This window comes from Neoarius graeffei, chromosome 2 (genome assembly GCF_027579695.1).
Source record: "Neoarius graeffei isolate fNeoGra1 chromosome 2, fNeoGra1.pri, whole genome shotgun sequence".
NCBI classification, from domain to species: Eukaryota; Metazoa; Chordata; class Actinopteri; order Siluriformes; family Ariidae; genus Neoarius; species Neoarius graeffei.
The window spans coordinates 79057611-79075082 of NC_083570.1; the positions used below are offsets into that span (position 1 = coordinate 79057611).

The 17472-nt window shown below is 42.8% G+C and overlaps 1 protein-coding gene across 3 annotated transcripts in view; it reads right to left on the reverse strand.

The window, feature by feature from the left end:
- accs (1-aminocyclopropane-1-carboxylate synthase homolog (Arabidopsis)(non-functional)) overlaps window positions 1–17472 on the reverse strand; it is a 70587-nt gene that overhangs the window by 15155 nt on the left and 37960 nt on the right. For all 3 annotated transcript variants that reach the window (XM_060915006.1, XM_060915005.1, XM_060915003.1), the window contains exons 4-13: window positions 16716–16786; window positions 16461–16530; window positions 16280–16346; window positions 14929–15026; window positions 14759–14836; window positions 14562–14662; window positions 12365–12448; window positions 12236–12281; window positions 9255–9396; window positions 8847–8989 (exon numbers count right to left, since the gene is read on the reverse strand). In XM_060915006.1, coding sequence (XP_060770989.1) covers window positions 8847–8989; window positions 9255–9396; window positions 12236–12281; window positions 12365–12448; window positions 14562–14662; window positions 14759–14836; window positions 14929–15026; window positions 16280–16346; window positions 16461–16530; window positions 16716–16786 — 900 coding nt within the window. The remainder of the gene's footprint in view (window positions 1–8846; window positions 8990–9254; window positions 9397–12235; window positions 12282–12364; window positions 12449–14561; window positions 14663–14758; window positions 14837–14928; window positions 15027–16279; window positions 16347–16460; window positions 16531–16715; window positions 16787–17472) is intronic.

The following is a 17472-nucleotide window of genomic DNA, read 5'->3' on the forward strand; positions in this document are numbered from 1 at the left end:
AAATTTAAACACCACGTTGACCTTTCTATAGTCCACACAGAACCGGACCGACCCATCGGTCTTGGGAACCAGGACCACTGGGCTGCTTCAGTCACTGTGGGACTCCTTGACTATGCCCATTTCGAGCATGGCCTTGAATTCGTCCCGAACCACCTTTTTCTTGTGTTCAGGCAATTGGTAAGGGCAGCTACGCACTACCACCCACAGGGTCGTTTTGATGTGGTGTTCTATGAGGTGGGTACAACCAGGAAGGGGCGAGAAGACGTCGAAAAATTCCTTCTGCAACTTGGCTACCTCCGTGAGTTGAGCCAGTGAGAGGTGGTCTCCACAAGGGACCAGAGTGGTCCGAGATGTTGTTATCTTTTTTACCTCCGGCCCCGTCTCTGCCTTCTCTGGGACTACCGATGCCAAAGCCACAGGGACCCCCTCATTCCAGCGTTTTAAAAGGTTGAGGTGGTAGGTTTGCAGTGCCCCGCCCCTATCCATTCGCTTCACCTCATAGTCGACGTCCCCGACTCACCGTGTGACCTCAAAGGGCCCTTGCCACTTGGCGACTAATTTAGAACTCGACATGGGCAATAATACGAGCACTTTGTCTCCCGGCGTGAACTCTCTAAGGCGCGTGCCCCTGTCATACAGCCGGCTTTGACGTTCTTGTGCCTGCCATAAATTCTCCTGGGTTAGGTGCGTGAGGGTGTGAAGTTTTGCGTGCAGGTCAAGAACATACTGGAATTCATTTTTACTCTGTGAAGGTCCCTCCTCCCAATTTTCCCGTAGCACATCCAGAATGCCACACAGCATATGCCCATATAATAATTCGAAGGGAGAAAACCCCGTGGAGGCTTGCGGGACCTCTCGTACTGCGAACAACAGGGGCTCGAGCCACTTATCCCAATTACGCGCATCTTTACTTACGAATTTACGGATTATGTTTTCAAGTGTCTGGTTAAATCGCTCTACTAAGCCATCCGTTTGTGGGTGATAGATACTGGTGCAGATAGACTTGATCCCCAGTAACCCATACAACTCATGCAGTGTGCGTGACATAAACGAAGTGCCTTGGTCTGTCAGGATTTCTTTCGGAATCCCAACCCGGGAGATAAAGCGGAAGAGCGCTTCCGCAATACTGCATGCTGAGATATTGTGGAGAGGCACTGCTTCCAGATATCACGTTGCATAGTCCACTAGAACTAAAATAAAGCGATATCCCCGTGCTGACCGAGCTAATGGCCCGACGAGATCCATTCCAATTCACTCAAACGGGGTCTCAATTAGAGGAAGAGGGTGCAAAGGCGCTTTTGGAGTGGCCGCGGGATTTACTAATTGGCATTCATGGCATGCCGCACACCACCAACGGACATCCCTGTGAATCCCTGGCCAATAGAACTGGGCCATTATTCGGGCTAGTGTTTTATCTTACTCCAAGTGTCCAGCCATGTGATTAAAGTGAGCCGCATGGAACACGAGTTCCCTACAGCTCTTTGGGATTAACAACTGGGTTATTTGTTCCTGTGTCACTCAGTACAATCTATCTTTAATAATGGCAAAATAGGGGAAGGTCGGTGCTGCGCTTGTCTGAAGAGTTTGAGCATCGATTACTCTCACTTGGTCAAACGCATGCCGCAGAGTCTCGTCCCGCGACTGCTCTAATGGGAAATCCCCAAGAGAGGGAGGAGGAGCAGGCTGCTCCTCACTCTGATGCGGTGTTGACGTAGATGGCTCTGCAACAGCTTCTCCAGTCAACGCCACACTGGGATCTTCCCGTGACTTACTAGTGCAGGACCCACTGCGTGTTAAATATTCCATTAGGTTTTTAAATCCCGGCCAATCAGTACCCAAAATCAACGAGTGGATGAGACGGGGACTAACCGCCGCCTTTATTCTATGCATTTGGCCCCGAAATAGAATTTGGACAGACACTAGAGGGTAATGGTGAACATCCCCGTGCACACAACCCTTTTACCACTTGTGCTCCCCCCAATGCCTCACCTTGTACCAGGCATTGGTGAATTGAGGTCTGTTTACAACCGGAATCCACCAAAGCGTGATATGTAGCCCCTTGAATACTCACCGGTATGCGATACGTTCCGGACCGATCGGGGGCGGTTTCTGGCATGTCGGGGATCTGGATTACAGCACCCACCTCCCTTGCGGAGCTCTGATCTTGGAGATGCTCCGATTCCCCCGCTGCGCCAGCACACCGGCCTCGTCTGCCTGCCGTCGGAGCCGCCTCCAGATGGTCCTCCGCCAGCTCGATGGCTCGCTCCAGCGACGCCGGGTGATGACACTGGACCCATTCTGTTGTTCCTTCCGGAAGTCGAAAGACAAACTGCTTTAGCGCCACCAGATCGATGATCTCGTCGGCGTCACGGTTTTCCACCCTCAGCCACCGCCGGCAGGCGTCCCAGAGTTGCTGGTCGAATGCAAACGGCCGGCCAACCTCCAGAAGTGCTGGCAATGTTGCTCCGGGGAGCGGCCGAACCGTTGCAGGATGGCTTTCTTTAGGTCCGCATAGACCAGCCAGCTGTCAGCAGGGAGCTGCTGTGCTGCACCTCCTGGAAGGCGCGCCCCACGCTGCTCCAGCAGCCACCCCCACGCCTCGGCTGCTTGCTCGAAAAGAGCAAGGAACGCTTCTGGATCATCCTGCAGTCCCATCTTCATGAGGGTGGCGGCAGCGGTGGTCAACGCCCCTGCTGACGCGAGCAGGTGCCGGAACGCCTGGCGATCTTCCTGCTGGGCCAGCATCAAGGCTTCGAAGCATTGCTCCTGCTCCTTTCGGAGGGCAATCAGCACTTGATGCTGGTTCTGCTGGGCGGTAGCGAGGGCAAGGATGAGCTCTTCGCGGGGACTCCATGGGGTGGTTCTCTTCTGTGCTCCCGGGTTTCAGCACCACTGTAACACTTCCTGATGTGGGTGGAGCACAGAAGCACGGCAGGCGACAGATGTTTTACACATATACTTTTATTCTGGCTTTTCAGCTTTCTTTCATCACTCATTCACTCACACATGCATTGTGGTTGGGGAGAGAGCTCCTTTTCTCTGCTCTCTCTCCCCTTTTATGCTCTGTCCCTGTAACACACACACACACACACACACACACACACACACACACACACACACACACACACACAATTGACAGCAGGTGGAATGACTTCGCCACTTACCTTCCCTGACCCCGCCCTCCATTCACAGATGGCTGCTTGGCCACACCCCCGCTGCCACAACCACAGATACACAGAAATGTTGGTGCAGTATCAACATGAGAAGATAATGCACACAGGTGTATGAGACACTTTCGTGCAAACCAGAGAGAGGCATTGGATTTTGAGGGCATGGCAGGTAGTCAAGAAAGTTGTGTCATGATGTGTACTTTGCAAGAAATTCAAAGCAAAGGCTGGACAGCAGACTACTGCGCCACTGCCAAAGGACAGAGTAACGGTCACCACCATTCGAGGTCACAGGTGTGGACTTCGCAGGGCTGTGAAGGCACAGAGCTCCATGACAAAATCATACATAGCACTGTTCACTTGTGCTGTAACCAGAGCAGTACACTTAAAGCTGGTCTTGGATCTGTCCACTGAGAACTTTGTTAGCCCTGAAAAGATTTATCTCTAGAAGATGGTTATGCAAGGTGATCTACTCAGATAATGCCAGGACATTTGAGAGAGCGGATCAGGATTTGAAGGAGCTCTGGAAAAGCATCAAAGATCCACAGCTACGAGAGTTCTTCTCAGAGAAGGGCATCACCTGGCGGTTCATCACTGAAAGAGCAGCCTGGTGGGGTGGATTCTGGGAGAGGCTTGTAAGGTCAGTCAAAATCAATCAGTCATTCTCATGAAAGTGCTTGGCAGAGCTGAACTCAAGTTTGAGGAAATGTGCACCATTCTGACTGAAGCTGAGGCCATAATAAACTCGAGGCCACTCACCTATGTGCACAACGATGTGGATGAGCCACAGCCACTGACACCTGCTCACTGCTTGGTGGGTCAGAGACTGACTTGCCTAAGCCATTTCCACCTGACACTAACCATCCAACAGTGAACAAGGAGGAGATGACACGGAGATGGCGATACAGACAGAGACTTATGACCAACTTCTGGAACAGATGGCAGAGAGAACATTTGCTGAGTTTGAAGTCAGCACATCACTGTGACACCCCACAGCCTTCTCTGCTGAAGGTGGGGCATGTTGCACTCATTGGAGAGGATAGCACATCAAGGCAGAGCTGGAAGCTGGGGAGAATTGAGGAACTGTTTCCAGGCCATAATGGCGTTTTGAGGTCATGTGCAATTCGCACTACTTCAGGGACTGTTCTGCAGAGACCAATCCAGCTGTTGTATCCTTTGGAAATTTAGATAAACTGTAGTTTATTGGGGGGGAGGATGTTGAGAATTTATTTTGAGGAACATATTTGTAAGAGTTAATTTAAGTTAATATTCATAAAGACAGTTAATGTGTTAAATACTTAGTTAAAAAGAGGACTGCATTTCATTTGAGTGTTTAATTTGGAGTTGTATTAAAAGGGGACTTCAATACCCATGATGTTCTCGGCGCAAAAGGGTGAACCTGGCGTGATGACATCAGTCAATTTGTTGTTGTTAGTGGTCATGCCGTGTACTCCTCATTTGCACAAGCTACATGTATGCCTTTCCCTTTTATTTATTCACTAAAAATGTCTGATTTTAAGTTCAGAATCTCGTCTCGTCAATTTTGAAGTTGTAAGAGGAAACTGCAACACAAATTTATTCCCCCCCCGGATACCTAATCCAACATTTTTGCTGGTATCAGCCCGATACTGAATATTTATATACGGTATAAAGATACAGAAAATGTATTTGGGGCGGCACGGTGGTGTAGCGGTTAGCGCTGTCGCCTCACAGCAAGAAGGTCCGGGTTCGAGCCCCGTGGCCAGCGAGGGCCTTTCTGTGCGGAGTTTGCATGTTCTCCCCGTGTCCGCGTGGGTTTCCTCTGGGTGCTCCGGTTTCCCCCACAGTCTAAAGACATGCAGGTTACAGTAGGTTAACTGGTGACTCTAAATTGACCGTAGGTGTGAATATGAGTGTGAATGGTTGTCTGTGTCTATGTGTCAGCCACGGGCGATTGCTCTAAGACAACAAGGGAGGGTCAGCCTCCTCTAAAAATGACGAACATCGTGTAGGATGAATTGCGCTAGGCTTATGTTATAGCCAACCTTATAACATTGCTATTTCAGATCCAGAATCATAGAAATATATGTGCTCAACCCAACTACAGTGCGAAATCATTCCGTTATAACTTTCCCCAGTTCGCCTAATGTGTGCATGAGTTTTTCCCCCTCATGACAGCGCGATGCAGCCCAGCCTCAGTGGACTTCAATGGCATTTGGGAGCTGTGCGCTTTTCAATATCAAAATGCAAGACGATTATTGGACAAATACTGCGAAAACGTCCGCCCACAGAGTCCCACGGACTCCCAGCCTCAGTGGACTTCAATGGCATTTGGGAGCTATGCGCTTTTCAATCTCAAAATGCAAGACGGTTATTGGACAAATACTGCGAAAACGCCCGCCCCACGGACTCCCAGCCTCACAGTGGGAGGGACATGGCAAAACTTTCCACGAGGACACTGGTGATTGGTGAAAGCGGCCAAATAGTTTCTTTGATTGACAGCTCATTTCAAATATAGACAGGCAGCGGTGAATTTCAGTTCAGTCCCATGCGGATTCGCAAGTGGTGTGGTGTATTGTAAGAGATCAGCTTACATTTCGATTTCATTCATTACATACGGTTTCTACCAACTTTTTTAGTTTGTATATATTTTCATTGTAAATAAAGTGTAAATATCGTGTTGTCAAGTTTGCTATCTTAGTTCCAGAAATTTCGTTTATTTGAGTGACTGAACTTGAGCCATTTGCCAGTCTTCCTTTCGAGGAAAAAATTAAAATTAAAGAGCAGGGTAGACCAACGCCTCAAATTGACTTGGTGAAAAAGGTAGGGAATAATACTCGTTCCTTTCAGCTCTCCTGGTACGAGAAAGTGAATTGGCTAACAGCAAGTGACCCACATCAACAACAGTAAATAGGCTACTTTAGTAATATGTCATGGATGGACCAAAAATATAGAATCTATTTAAAATGTTTATGCTGAGTATATTATATTGGAATATATATTTTTCTGGATATGAATTAAACACAGCTACAATTTGGAAAACATGTTTAAACAAAAACACAGCCGAGAACATTTCACACTACAGACCTGGATTAAAAGTGAAGGGTTATCAAAATTGTCAATAAAACATTTCTCAGTCAAAATAAGTAAAATATAGGGAAAGTGTCATTGAATGAAATGTGTGGCACCCAGCTCTATGTTTGGCTCCCCAAGGTCAGTGCTTGTGCCTATTCCAGAACACTCTGCTGTTACTGCTGAGGTTCCTGACAAAGAGCTGCTTTCAATAATGATCAATTTTTAAACAACATGCCACAATTTTAAAATATAAAATGTTAAAATATACACCCCCCCCCAACACCACCATCATGTATATTGGACAGTAGGCTAATGGGCCAAAAGAACCTGTTATTTCACAGTTTGTGACCCTGCCAACAATCAGCCAGATCAGAGGCAAGAGTATGGGCAAAATTGATGTTTTTTCTTTTTTCTTTTAAAATCTGGAAATATCGTAACTGACCAGCCTCCCCTGTTTGAAAGACTACCAGCCGCCACTGGTGTCAGCCTTGTGATGACCTGGCGACTTGTCCAGGGTGTACCCCGCCTTTCACCCGTAGTCAGCTGGGATAGGCTCCAGCTTGCCTGTGACCCTGTAGAACAGGATAAAGCGGCTAGAGATAATGAGATGAGAAGAGAAAATGTATTTAGATCGGAAAACTGCTACAGTTATAACAAAGATAATTACTCTTAGTAATTATCATGTATACCCAGTGTGTATACATGAGTGCATGCATGTATTCATGAGTCTCCCGACAATATGCATGCGTGTTAATGCAAGATGTCTGCAGAAGTGTACAATTTTCTAATTTTACCTTTAATTTCTATGGAATGTTACTTTTGTTAATGCTGTCTAGGAAATTGGCAAAACCCTGTATAGTTCTCAGGTGCTTCTGACCCTCTATGAGTGACCTGTAATTGGCATTTTGTTGCTAATCACATGCCAGGCAATGAATGAAATAGTCTAGAATACCTATAAAAAACATAAAAGCTTTTTTCACTAAGGTAACTGATCTATAATAGTTAAATGCAACCCGTGAATGCTCATGCAAGCTGGTACAGTGATGTTAGTACAGCATGTTACACCTCATCACTTGAAATGTGTCGGATGGTCAATTGGTCCGTTTTTTTCTCTATTTCTCCATTTCTATTTCTGGCTATTGCCATGCCCAATGTCTAATAAATAAGTAAAATTTGAATAACATTAACCTATGGTCATGAGCTTTGGGTAATGACCGAAAGAACAAGGTCGCGGATACAAGCGGCCGAAATGAGTTTCCTTCGCAGGGTGGCTGGGCGCTCCCTTAGAGATAGGGTGAGAAGCACAGTCACTCGGGAGGAGCTCGGAGTAGAGCCGCTGCTCCTCCACATCGAGAGGAATCAGCTGAGGTGGCTCAGGCATCTTTTTCGGATGCCTCCTGGACACCTCCCTGGGGAGGTGTTCCAGGCATGTCCCCCTGGGAGGAGGCCCCGGGGAAGACCCAGGACATGCTGGAGGGACTATGTCTCTCGGCTGGTCTGGGAACGCCTCGGTGTTCTTCCCGAGGAGCTGGCCGAGGTGTCTGGGGAGAGGGAAGTTTGGGCTTCCATGCTCAGACTGCTGCCTCCGCGACCCGGCCCCGGATAAGCGGAAGAAAATGAGATGAGATGAGATGAGATGAGATGAGATGAGATGAATAACATTAAGATTGCTATCCACATAAGGTATCTTCACCAGTCACTGAGGGCCACTGCTTAGCATCATCAATGCAACTGGCCATGCTGCTCTCACTGTCAGGAAGCAGCAGCAGACACTTGAGTCACTATGATGTGTCACTGCAGTAATGGCAGCACCATGAGTTGGCAGAACACACAAATCAGTCACTGGAATGCACTTTGGGGATTCCCATTTAGCTACACTTAAACAGGCAATTATGTGTGATATATACTGCAAATATTATAAGTTTTTTATGTGCTACTTATATAAGCTGGTTTTAGTCGTTACATGGTTTAAATTAAATCTGAGCTCCAGCTTGCATAGCAAGTATCATGTTTCTTTTTTCACACCTCATTTAGTATTATACTAGCAGCTTTGAATAATTATTAGGATTAGTTTTCTTAAGCCTCAAAGAAAAGGGGAGAGCTGGAGGATCAGCTTTCACATGAGACTGAGAATGCACAGAAGATGATGGAAGAAGGTGAGAGGCTCAAACAATACACCCATTAAAAATATTGGGAAAGTGGTCACTTTGGATTCAGGCTAGCTGTCTTGTATGAGTCTCCGATTATACAAGTCTGACACAATCTGCACAGAGAGCACAGACAATACAGTACACCTCAAATGGATTAGGAAAACACAAAAAAACAACAACCAAGCAACCATCCATCCAACCAGCTTCTTTTTCTTGTTTGCCTTGACGTTGTATGACCTTGTCTTAAAAGTGCTAAACAGACATTAAGATGCAGTGCAAGTTGTTGATGTGCATTCCTGAGATAAAACCATTTTTTATCTGCAAATAAACAGCCCCCCACCCACCCACACCAGATTCATTTCAGCACAAAGCAAACTGTTATAGCCAAAAATTCAGTTTTGTTTCATTTAGATTTTAGAACACATGATTGATCATGTCTGCATAATAGTATACAATACTCCTATAGGCATTTCACCTTGTTGAAGTCAGCCCAGATAAAGAAGCCTGCACCCCTGTGGAGGTAGGGAATGTTGAGCCTTTTTAGCTCAGTAGACACGTACTGGTGGGCCTCTTGCAACCTGCGTCTATTCTCAGGGAGAAACACCTTATTCATCCAATCTGAAAACATCAGCACATGAATTTAGCTATTTCTGTTCCATTATATACCGAAGAATGTCAGCTGATCCAAAGGCAAAACTGTGATACTTGTTACTGAGGCTCAATACAGATTGAGTTGTCAATACAGTAAACAGCACAGCATTAAATATCGCCAGCCTAAATGTGGAAAAAACTTTAATAAGTATGTACTCTAAACACTAATGACAAGAGTCCAAGCAATTAATTAATTATCAAGCATAAATGAAAATTACAAATTAAATAGTACCTCGGTCCTTCAGCAGCTGAGACACCTGGTGCTGTGTTGGTCCTGCTAAGCCATGAAAATAGCCCAGTCGACCAAGGGCCTCAATTAAATCACAGTTCTCAGAGTATACTGTACCCACACGCACGCCAGCCATGGCAAGGTCCTGCACACAAAATATGCAGTCAGAACACAGTGTGAGGTTTACACCAGTGTGCTTTTTAAAAAAATAAGTAGAAGAAAAATAAAACTTGATAACTGATCACAGGTACCAATATTCAGTTATCATATCATTAAAGCTGATACTATTGTTATGATCTGTTTCCAGTATGTTTGCTCCAAATATCTGTAATTATTACAGTAGAGTGGGGGAAAAAAGACCCCTTTAAGGAAAATTCAGTTTTTCTCCAAGCTGAAATGAACCATGTGTTTAGTTTTAATCATAGTTTTTGACAACAGTGACATGAACAATAATGCCACCTAAAGTTTGCCTAAAGTTAATACTTAAATTTTTTTTTTTAACAAAAACAAACATTGTGCCAAGGGGGCCTTTTACCCCCCCCAGTGGGGTAAAAGGCCCCTTGAGGTGGGGCAATAGGCCCCCTCACTCAAAAAAAGCTGTTTGGATAGCAAAAGTGTTTACTTAAGCCTATAATGTGAAAGAAACAAGAAAATATCCCTGAATTAATGAATAGATGCATTATTTTATTATATTTCACATTTTAATTTCAATTTCCTGTGATGAACTGGCGACTTGTCCAGGGTGTACCCCGCCTTTCGCCCGTAGTCAGCTGGGATAGGCTCCAGCTTGCCTGCGACCCTGTAGAACAGGATAAAGCGGCTAGAGATAATGAGATGAGATGAGAATTTCAAATTTTTTTTAATTTCAATTATTTTTAATATTAAGTTCAAATTACTTGCTTTACTCAACCAGGTAAGCGACATGTTATTAAAAACTATGTATCTGCTATTCAGAAATGTATGAAATACAGTAATTATGATAAAAGGAAACGATGCCCCCTGGGGGCCATTTACCCCGCCATTATGGGGGCGTTTTACCCCACAGACTACACTTTTACAAAAAAGGGTCTTACTTTCAAAATGTGATTCAACTTTTTATACCTAATGTATTTTTTTTAACGTACTGACTTGTCGACTCATACCACATACACAGCTGTGATATCTGACAAAATAGCAGCTATCTAAATACAGTTTTACTGATATCTGAAAATTATATCACTTACCATGAAATTTGATTTCTCTCCGCTGCGTTGCTGATATGCGATCCACAGTGGATATTTGTATATCCCCGTTGTCAAGCCAGTCCATAGCAACAATAGAAATGTAACTTTGCGCCATCTGGTGGTTATTTTGGGTAAAACAGGCTGGGGGTGTATTATCCCACGGGGGCGTATTACCCCACTCTACTCTATTATTAGTAGTAGTAGAATTATTATTATTATTATTTGGCTTGCTTGCAAGTTAAACATGTGGCCTGTAATTTTGCATTACCGTATTTTCTGGACTATAGAGCGCACCTGTATATAAGCCGCATCCGCTCTATTTAAAAAAAAAAAAAAAGATAGATATACAAGCCGCACCGGGCTATAAGCCGCAGATATCTATGTTGATATTTACTGCATGTACAGAATGATTTTGTACTGTAAATGTACATGTATGTACCTGAACAGATTCTTTCCGAACAGTGCCTTTTAACACGGCAGCAACTTTGCTGATTAAAACGGAACAGAACCAAGAGAAAATAACCGGTATTTATTTACCTTCATTTCTCCTGTGTTTGAAACCACAAGTCACTTTAATCATCTTCGCTGGATTTGAAAATAATTACCAGTTAGTAATTTGTCGTGCGTGTTCTATCTGCTAAAGATCTGCTAATTCTTCTTTGCATTGATTTTCCGTCTATCTTATTTTTGATTCTACTTCCGGTTAGAGCGCCCCTAGCGGTGGAAGAAAAATCCACAGAATAGCCGCACCTTTGTATAAGCCGCATGGTTCAAAACCTAGGAAAAAAGTAGCGGCTTATAGTCCAGAAAATACGGTATATTAAATTTAATAGGGCACAGGCTCACCAAAACTGGACAACTGAAGACTGGACAAAAGTCACCTAGCCTGAACCTGAGCCAACTGGAGCCATAGATTCATCAGAAACTGATGTAAGCTTCTGCTATTGTAGCCCATCTGCATCAAGGTTCAGTGTGTTGTGCGTTCTGACATGGTTTTCTGCTTATCACAGTTGTAAAGGGTGGTTATTTGCATTACTGTTACAAATTATACAAAGGTTGCCTTCCTGATGCTGCCTTACAATTTGTTAGCCTCATCCTAAAAAAAAAAGAAAAAAAAATCCCACAAGATAGTGGTATTCAGGTAATATAGTGGGAAGCGAGCATGATAATATTAAATGAGTGGTGGAAAGTGGGTAGGCGTGGGAAAATCACTAGCACAGGTGCCTGGGACAAGCAGATTTCATGTCCAGATTTTAGTTTTTGATTTGCAATTGCCTGGTGGACAAGGAAAAGATTTTCTTCACAGGGATAGGATGCAAAATAATGCTCTAACAGTAGAAAAAAACTATTAATTAGCCTGCACAGATGATTACTCAATTAATATCTTTGATGTGTTATGCGAAGAAAGAATACCACATCTCATGACTGAAATGTTGGCCAAGAAGTTGCTGACTTTTTGTTTAGGGCACTCCATGATATACCACATTACAGAGGACCATCATACACTCATCAGTTACCCTTAGACTGTATTAATATATTTAATAGGCTAGCTTACTATACATTACATTCATTACTACTTCTAAACACTTAGGTTTCCAGGCAAAAAATTTAATTGGGCAGCACATCTGGGCTTGCTTGGTGGGCTAGCTTAATAAATGTATGATTTGTCCACCCTCTGATAGGTGTAAAATTATAAAAGTATATCACATAATGATATCAACACATGAGCAACAACACAAATACACTTTTCTTTCCTCTCACCTTGCTAACGCCCCACATCACATGAGTCCTCTGAGGGTCTGGTAACCTGAAGAGAGATGCTTGCATTACTACAGACTCCTGTGGGTGTGTGTCCTTGGCACTCTGAAGTAAAATGTCATTGTTTGTTACCTTGGTAGACTGAGGATGCTGTTAAAGGAGCCATCAAACACAGACAACATGTAGAGCTCATCCACAATAGCATGCAACTCATGCCTGTGGCACATCAAATAAATAAATTAATTAATTAAATAATTAATTAATAAAAAAAAGACATGTAAGATATGAAAAGGAGACACCAAGACATGTTTATGAATTTGATTACAGGATGAATGACAGTCTTAATGAAATTTCTCAAAACACCAGAATTCCCCTTTCAGCCATGAAGAGCTTAAAGTGCTGATGACACGAACATGACTCTGCAATTTTTTAAATAAACTATACAACATGGCAAACATGTTAGATTTCTGTTATAATTACGTGAAAAGAAGCTGTTGTTACGCGAATATCCAACTTTTAATTGCACAGCGCAAGAAAACTGGGTCCGTGGCTCACGGCCATGCTGTGATGTCAGCGGAAGAACACGCTGCGGTTCACTGGCTGTTCTACTCAGTGGAAATGGCGCATGAAAACGCCGGTGAACTCTCTAGTGTTAGCTCTTCAACAACCAAATACTGGTACTTTAAGCAGTGATCATGATGGCATGATTTTATCTGATTTTAAATAAATGAGATTGATAATAATGTGAATGTTCACAACTAGTACATACAAACTCTGCAGCTTCTGATTCAGCAGCTGCGTCATACTCCGCAAAAACATCAGCAAGAACCTACAATATAAATGGAAATGCAATACACTAAGCTCAAATGACTTTTGGAAAGTATAATTTCTAAATTTTTTCTACATATTCTTGAAGTTGGTCATCGGGGTACTTGCTACCGTTCCCTAACAACGCATGGCAAAGGGTAAAGTGTAGTGTTGCTACGGGTACTTGCTAAAGCCTCCGGTGGAAGATCCTCGATGTGCTGATAAGACATACAGTTCTATATAACACACAAGTGTCACGATAATCACAAAACAGATGCAAATTGTTAAAATACCTAATTTTTAAGCAATCATGTATTGATCTCTTCCGAATAGAATCCATGATAGCCTACCCTCTTTACCCTTTGCCTCTCGTTGCTAGGCGGCAGTTACATGAAAGCCGCAAGCTTTCACAAGCAAATACATGACTGATATCACGCCGACTTTATGATTACATTTATGATTATCATGAATGTGTACTCTATGATGTGTACTCTATGAGCGCTCTGGAGCGAGTCACTTCCAAGATGGCCGCGCAGACCGCATGGTTACTGTATTTAGCATCATGTCGGAGCACTCTATAGCTCTACGTACCTTTATCTTATGTTGTTTCACAACACATGTTCTGACAGGAGGACTGTCTTTGGAGGAGTCGCCTTGTCCCAGGCGACTGCTGGATCCGGCATAGCTACTAGTAGACCCCCTCTGGAATACTGTAGGCACTGCTGATGGTAGCAACACACGTTTGTGCTGAACTGAACACCCAAGAGATTCCTTTAAGCTGGGAAGGGTGTCAAAACAATCCAAATCGAAGTGTTCAGAGCACAGGACAGATGTTGGTGAGGGCTCCCACTTGTCAAGAGTGCGCCTAACTTGCCTCACCCACTTCGCATGCAGCTCGGGATCTCTGGGAAACTTGAATAAACTTACCCCATCCTTGTGGGTTTTGGAGCAAAAGCCGGCAATACAACGCGAAGGCATAATAACTATAACTATAACTAATATATATATATATATATATATATATATATATATATATATATATATAAATATAATAATGTATAATAAAAATACTAATAATGATAAACTGAACACCTACCGCATCAACAACAAACTGGTAAGTTAGGAGGAAGGTTCTTTTGCTGATGTCATATAGCTCCTCCTCCTCTTTCGTCTCCTGGGTGCTGCAGCCCCATCAAATTTGCCCAAATAGCCGCGTTTTTTTATCATAACTTGTAAAATAGGCGCCTTCGTGAATTAATATATGGATCATCGGGAATTACTTTTTATGTTATAAAACATCGCCAAAGATGTCAAAAACGTGTCATCAGCACTTTAATTACACTCAGTAAAAATTAATGTGCTCATAGCAATGATGTCCCAGTGCACATTACAGAGGATGTTTATAGAGTAATTTTAGTATTTTATTTGGAAGATGAGGCATTTACTCAATTTACTTGTCGTAAAAACAAGAAACAACAGACACGATTATTTACAGTTTTGGAAGAACATTTAATAAAATTACCTCTTGGCACAGTTTAGAAAGCTGATCATCTCTTCAGAGGTGTAGACGTCCCCTAAAGGATTGTGGGGGTTCACCAGGATGATAGCTTTGATATTCACCCCCTGAAGAAAAAAAAAAAACAGACCAGAGGGATCACTCCTTTTGAATGCAAGTGTGCATATAATTATGTATATGAAATGTTGTGCTCCATGAATCACCTCTTTCTGTGCTTGCTGGAGAGCATGTTCCAGTTTTTCGGCAGTGAGGCGAAATGGTCTCTCATCATTTTGGCTGGGCTGAAGGGGAAAAAAATGGCACATAAATATTGCACACTCCACAAACAAGAGCACTGAAATACAGACAAGAGGAAAGGACATTGGACAATTACCTCACTGTCAAGAGGAACACAGTAGAGTTTCACACTGCTGTACAAACCAACGTCTTCTGCGATCACACCATAAAAAGGGGTTGGGATGAGGATTGCATCTGCAAGACACCCAGGAATCATGACACATTAGCGGTAAGAATTAGAAATTATAATATAAAAATTCTTAGACATTTTCATGTCATACAATAATGAGCATGATGTTTAGTGTGTACAAATACTGTCCACAAATATGAAAGCTAATGCCATGATGGGCTAATGTTCAATTGCCTACAAGTTTCTCTCCAGCCTTTATCTGGCATAGTGACCCCACAAAAGAGAAAACACAAAGTATCCCTATATCAGACTTTATACCACAGTGCAGGTCAGTTCTTGATTCTGATTGGTCAGAATGTGTTGATTAGTTTTCTGTTATATGAATACATACAGTAATGCTTTCCGTTACTGTAGTCAGTCTTTCACATTTCATTCGCACACTCGTTCTCCATTTCCCTCTCCTGTTTCAAATTTGTGTTCCACAATGCCTTGCATGAATGGGAAAGTCCACCATGTGATGCATGACGTAGTCTCTTGTTTTGCATTATGGTGAAGCAAGAAAAAATAGCGGCGAATTTAGGGCCATGCAGCCCTAAATTCATTAACTGTTCTATTAGAAAAAAAAAAAAAACAAATAAAATTGGAAGTCTGTGATTTGAATTCAGTAGCTTTCGGTCCACTAAACAAAAATAATTGGGTGTCAGGGAAAATAATTTTCATAACCTAAACTTGAAAAACCTGAAAGGATCAAATTCATCATCTTGTCACTGGTGCTTGTAGGAAAGTCAAGCTTAATGAATAACTAATGAATATTAAATTGAATGTTTTCACTGAAACTGAAATTCAGTGCAAACAGAAGTGAAACAAGAAGTGCATGCTTTTTATTATTTTTGCTCAAAGATCATCCTTGTCACAATCACAGCAGGCAGAGGAGACTTTAGCTGCCACACCGAGGATGTAAGGCTGGAATATTCATCAGGATTTTCTTCCACTAGTACGTTTTGCCTTCCATATCACCCATAGTTTGTGTTCTCCAAACATGTTAATTGATTCAGAACTGTAAATAAGTGGCTGATCAAGTCTATAATGTCGTAAATATGAGATATGAATGCACACTTGCCAGACAATCAGAAACAAGAATTGTCAAATAGCACTCTATACACTGCCCATCCAGGCTAGCCAAGTTAACAAAAACACAACTATCCAAAACGCCAAGCATCCCAAGATTGAATCAAATCAGTAAATGTATCGATGTGTGTGTTTTGATGAACACAGGGAACTTATACTGAGTAAAGATTCTGCCCATATGGACTCTTACCATCAGGGTCGCAAAGCACAGCTGCTATAGCAGAAAATAGTGAGCCACAGCCATTTATCATAACCACCTAGTAACACACACACACCACATTCTATCAGTCCTTCTGAGGAAAGCTTAATTCTGAGTATAACCATAACAGCACATTTTGCTGATGCTGCAGAACTCATAAAAAGAAACTCACATTGTCGGCTTTTAGAGGTCTTGGAGCATGACAATATACTGACAGGAACTCTGCTACTTCCTCTCTTAGGCTGGGGAAATGAGAATTATTTCAGTACACTTAATAAAGTTATTCTAATGAAATGGCTCTTAGCTGAAAAGGAAGTTCAGCTAGTCATACTTTTCACTTAATCAGCAACACCACTGTGCTTATTATCTTTAATTTAATATGCATTCCGACATGAAAAAGTTCTCAAAAGACTGATAGTTTTCATACAAGCGATGGCCTTTCCAGTCTGCGTACTGCAGCAGGCAAGAATCCACATAGAACATATCAGGTTGTGTCAGCTAAAGAAAAGACCAGAAATAGATTAGAACCATTTGCACACTGGAGAAATAAATTACTTCAAGATAAAATATCACTACAGTACCTAACATTGGTTCTGGTGGATGAGGAGTGAGAAATTAAAGGAAAAAATGGGGCCGGTGTACAACCCCGATTCCAAAAAAAGTTGGGACAAAGTACAAATTGTAAATAACTAGATAGAACTCGACGCCAACGGCTTCAATGGGGATGCCTCCGCCTGGTAGACGACACGCTTTATTAAGTTGTGATTTGGGGATGGACATTTGACCTCACAGTAATCTTGACCTAGTGAAATTACTTGTATTAGTCTTGGAGATATTGTGTTCACAAGGTTTTTGGACAGACATTTGACCTCACAGTGACCTTGACCTTAGACCTTTTGATCTCAAAATCTAATCAGTTCATGTTTGTCCCAAAGCGCACAAATGGTGAAAGTTTGGTGAAATTCCTTTTATTAGCCTTTGAGATATCGCGTTCACAAGGTTGCGGGACGGACGCACGGACAGACGGACAACCCGAAAACATAATGCCTCCTGCACCTTACGGTGGCGGAGGCATAAAAACAGAATGCAATGATGTGGAAGTTTCAAAATTCCATATTATTCAGAACAGAACATAAATGACATATCAAATGTTTAAACTGAGAAAATGTATCATTTAAAGAGAA